We start from the raw sequence: 4,159 nt of genomic DNA, 5'->3' as shown, positions 1-4,159 counted from the left end.
GAATAAACAGCAGACCTTACCGAACACAAAGGTGTAATTAAAGTTTAAAGTTTTCATTAAAGTTTAAAGCACTCCCCTGTACAGTTAGCCATTCCAGAGTAATCCGGTTTTAAATTTGCAGCAATGTCTATATGCATGTCTCCAACTTGTTCACAATGTGTTTAAATTGTTCAATAGGCCTACATGATTTTATAACAGGCCAAATACAAAATAAATGTTACAAATATCGCCTAGATAGCCTATCTGTAAGCATTAAAATATACATATAGGGCAGAGCAACGCTCGAGTTCATGCTTTGTTTTATCGCTGGATTTTAGGATAGCCTATAGAAAAAAGGGTTCTTGTGGGTGCTAAATAGAACCATGGGGGTTCTTTGCCAAGGAAATAGAACCTTTTGCCTGAAAAGGGTGCTATTTCTTACTCGCGAGGATTATTTGAACTTAAACGACCGTTTATGGAACCCTTTCCCGGAGACGCTCACTCTGCTGCAGTGGATTTAACGGTAAGTGGCACAAAGTTTTTTTCTGCTTTTTCCCCATTCATAATCATTGCCCGTGTGGCCTGCAAATCGAAACATTAAGTGATACTTCTTTAAGCAAAAGCAAGGGGCGTTCCCCGTAAACGTCGGTGGGCGTTAACACATGACGGTCAGCTGTCAGAAGTAGTAAATTGTAACGTTAGAGGTTCGTTAAATAATGTTAGCAGCAGCTAGCTATCATAGACATTGATTCACCCTAACTTTACTGGATCCATCATTAAGATAAGTTTTGTACTTTCTTGTCAGCCTGGCAATAAAATCAACTATCGATTATATGATTTCGAGCTTGTGTAGAACGACACTACTGTTCAATATCCTCCCTCTCCCCGATTGAGTTAAAGCTATCTACAGCTAGCCTGCTAGCGCTAGCTGTCGCTAGCTAGTGAACATAAGCGCAAAGCAGAGTAATCAGCTACTAACGTCAGCTAACATACGATGCAAATGATTTGGCAATAACTAATACTTCATTAGCAGACTGTTTAGTTAAATTACAGGGAACCCAGCCAACAAGTTAGGATAGCTAACAGTAGCCAATAGTGCTATAACAGACTTCTGAAACACATACAGATAAGCTACCAGTTGAACCTCGTTCTTGTATCATGCTGGGCTCATTACAAATTACAATGTACATCTGGTGTCTGTAAGACAATATAGGCATCTAAAAGAGGATGGAACTCACTAACTCACTACAATATGTACTTAATGTCTATATGTCTTATTTTTCATTTTAGATGAAGATGTCTGTCAATGGCTTCAGTCCATCAATTTAATTGATGGCAAAAAGATAGTATCCATTACCTCTGACTATCTTAAGTGTCCAATTTGAGATGTAAAGTTTTACCTTCCCAAATATTTGCAACATCTACAGCTACTTAATCAGCATCTTCCTGATTTCTGCATTGTTTGCATTATATTTAATGTAATGAAAGTGTATGGTCATACTTGCATTAACAGAACAGCAAATTGATGGGGAGACTGCTGGGGTTGACAGAGAGGATGGTTGAACAACTGTTTCCTCTGATGAAACACAGTCTTGTTTTTGAGAGGTGGAAAAGTTACGCAAATCATCGTTGGTTCAGTGAGTATACTTCATTAATTTCTCCTGGTAAAGAGATTTTTTTCATGAAGGTTTTTAGGACCACATGTTATTTTTTTCTGCCTATAGACTTGTTATTTCTTTCCTGCCTATTGTTTAATAACGCTCAGCATCTCCTCTGCTACTAAAACCACGCGTAGGAAAATTCTAATTCTTGATTGTTCTTTCAGGTACCCAAACCATAAAAAATACACTAATGTCCTGTGGTGTCTGATCACTAGATATCCATTTCTTAATGACCACAGCTAATCTGGTAATGTATGTTATTTTTTAACGTTTTGTTATGGAAAACATTATTCCTCAATTGAATTCCTATACTACTCTGACTCTTTCTGAGTCTCATAATTCATGTCTTTACTCAAAGGAGACCCTGCTGTACTGTCTTAAGAATAAGTTCAAAAAGGAAAGGTCTCCTTTGATAGACTTGACGACGGTGCGGGAGATTAAGAGAAAGTTTGGTGTCAGAAGACAAAGAATTGTGGACCATGTGCCTCTGGAGGACCCACCTGGACATCAGGTGCCATTTTTACATTCTTGCTTGTCTTTAGCCCGTTTGTTTTCTTGTCTGTATGTCTATATGCTAGCTAGTCACAGTAGCCACTGTTTGTCAGTACAGATATCTTAATATTACACATTTCTCTTTGCTAATTTCAGAGAGCAAAAAAGTACAGAGTGGGGGTCCAGATGTCTTCTGATTACGAGCCAACACAAGAGGTTTGTAATATGTTCGTGAATGAAATGTTGAATCATACAGCAGTTAGGTCCGGCTACATTATTTATTTATTTCTGATTGAATGAAAGACTATCTGGCTTGAAAAAAATTATATTATCATTGCTCACATACGTTTTGCATTCTCTGCATGTCTTTTTTTTTCAGATTATGTTGGACCTTGAAGCAGTTGAGGAGGACTACCACAGCTTTCAAGAGCATATAAACGCCATAAACAATTAGTTGTGCCGTCGTCAGCCAGATATTAGTCATATAATGGACAGGATGAGGCAAACTGTCTATAAGAGGATAGAGCAAATGGGAAAGCCAACTGAGGAGGTGATGGAGATGTTCCAATTTCTTTGGGTGCCAGAGCTGGTGAGTAGCAAAGTCTTATAGTAGTATTACTATAATGTGAGTTCAGTGCTGTTCAGTAGTAAGTTCTATAACCATTTATTGGTAACTACAATTTCCTCTGTTTTGTTTTGTTTGTTCATTTGTAGATGCATCATGAAATGAAGTTGCGGTATGGACTGGACTTAAAGCTAAGCCTACATAACACCCTCAGTATATTGACCCCTAACACCCTCAGTATATTGACCCCTAACGTCATCAGAGTGGCTGACAGTGGGAGTCAGAGGGAGAGGCTGTCAAGCCTACGAGATACTAACACAGATAGTAAGTCACCAGCTTCTTCTTTTCCCTTGCACCCTTCAATTATTTAATAATAATAAGATCATTAAACTATGTTTTAATGAAATCATTCTTTGTTTCTTTTGACATTTCAGACCTTCAAAAAAGTGCTGCAGTCCTAATTTTGCCTGCCCTTTTTAAGGAGAATGCCAAGTTTCTGTATTGTTTAGACGAGGTATTTGATGTTTTTAACATTACAATTAACATTGCTTTATGTTGTCAATTCACATCATAGACTCTTACAGGAGATCCCTTGTACATTTCTCATTTGCATAGGAACCACTGAGCGTGTTTCCAACCATCATCTTCCAGGGTGGCGATACTCCCCTCCTTGCCAGGAGAGCATCCATAAAGATGGATGGCATCACAATAGCAAGTGGAGAGATGGATGTGCCACATGCCCTCCAATGCGAATTTGTCATTGGCCCCTCCCCTGACATTGATGCCTCCTTAGGCCTTGTCTGTATTTTTTGTTTATATTTTCTTTTTGATGTTCAGTACCCAAAAGAGGCCCACCACACATTACTATTCTTTGAAAGACGCCTTAACCTGTCTATGTCTAAGCCCTCCACTCCAGTGTTCCGTGTGGAAAAAATGTTATCATAAAGTGTGTTTTATAATCATTTGAAATATATTAATTTGTAAAAATGTAACTATTGCTGTTTTGAGTGTATTTATGACACATTTTTTATGCAAGTAATATAGAAGATATGTTTAAGCAATGAATATGTAAATTAATGTAAATATGTATCTATTGTTGTTTTGAGTGTCTTATGACACACATTTTTTTGTGAGTAATATAAAAGATATGCTAAAGCAATGAATATGTAAATTAATGTAGAAATACTGAATACAGTATTTGAATGATATTTGACTGATGTGTCAATTTTTTATTGATGTCTATTTGTATTTAACTTTTCATACACATCATATCTCATTAATTAGCACAATGAATATGAATAATAATGAATTAATAAAAGTAATACTACTACTAATAATAATAATAATAATAGTAATAATAAGTAGTAGTAGTCCTAGTAGTAATAAAACACACCTGGTAGTTATGGTTCTATTTAGAACCATTAGAATGTAAAATAATGGCACCCCTGATGGTTCATCTTAT

General features: G+C 36.6%; 1 protein-coding gene across 5 annotated transcripts; it reads left to right on the top strand.

The window, feature by feature from the left end:
- Positions 1 to 756: 756 nt before the first annotated feature.
- LOC143101394 (uncharacterized) lies at positions 757 to 3,905 on the top strand. 5 transcript variants are annotated; one of them, XM_076264707.1, is made up of 9 exons: positions 757 to 1,367; positions 1,493 to 1,616; positions 1,805 to 1,887; positions 1,999 to 2,151; positions 2,289 to 2,348; positions 2,512 to 2,721; positions 2,847 to 3,021; positions 3,132 to 3,211; positions 3,313 to 3,905. In XM_076264707.1, exons 6-9 carry the CDS (start codon positions 2,620 to 2,622, stop codon positions 3,640 to 3,642), a joined length of 687 nt encoding a protein of 228 aa, XP_076120822.1. In that variant the 5' UTR covers positions 757 to 1,367; positions 1,493 to 1,616; positions 1,805 to 1,887; positions 1,999 to 2,151; positions 2,289 to 2,348; positions 2,512 to 2,619; the 3' UTR covers positions 3,643 to 3,905. The 5 variants fall into 5 exon arrangements, with proteins under 5 accessions (XP_076120822.1, XP_076120824.1, XP_076120825.1 ...); XM_076264709.1 differs by having other exon boundaries at positions 757 to 1,616; positions 2,057 to 2,151; XM_076264710.1 differs by having other exon boundaries at positions 757 to 1,616.
- Positions 3,906 to 4,159: the final 254 nt, after the last annotated feature.

The sequence above is a fragment of the Alosa pseudoharengus genome, unplaced genomic scaffold, assembly GCF_046254945.1.
Source record: "Alosa pseudoharengus isolate Yale_2024_CS ecotype anadromous, Long Island Sound unplaced genomic scaffold, YU_APseudo_1.1 YU_APseudo_1.1_scf_34, whole genome shotgun sequence".
In the NCBI taxonomy this organism is placed as follows: domain Eukaryota; kingdom Metazoa; phylum Chordata; class Actinopteri; order Clupeiformes; family Clupeidae; genus Alosa; species Alosa pseudoharengus.
Note: the sequence above shows the minus strand (reverse complement) of the source record. Positions and strands in the feature narration are given on the sequence as shown.

What these genes read in the sequence shown, in the direction of transcription:
- LOC143101394 (XM_076264707.1), top strand. Translation starts at nt 2,620, where the DNA reads ATGGACAGGATGAGGCAAACTGTCTATAAGAGGATAGAGCAAATGGGA. An exon ending in TTCTTTGGGTGCCAGAGCTG is followed by an intron (nt 2,722 to 2,846) that starts GTGAGTAGCAAA and finishes GTTCATTTGTAG; the next exon opens with ATGCATCATGAAATGAAGTT. An exon ending in TTCTGTATTGTTTAGACGAG is followed by an intron (nt 3,212 to 3,312) that starts GTATTTGATGTT and finishes TCATTTGCATAG; the next exon opens with GAACCACTGAGCGTGTTTCC.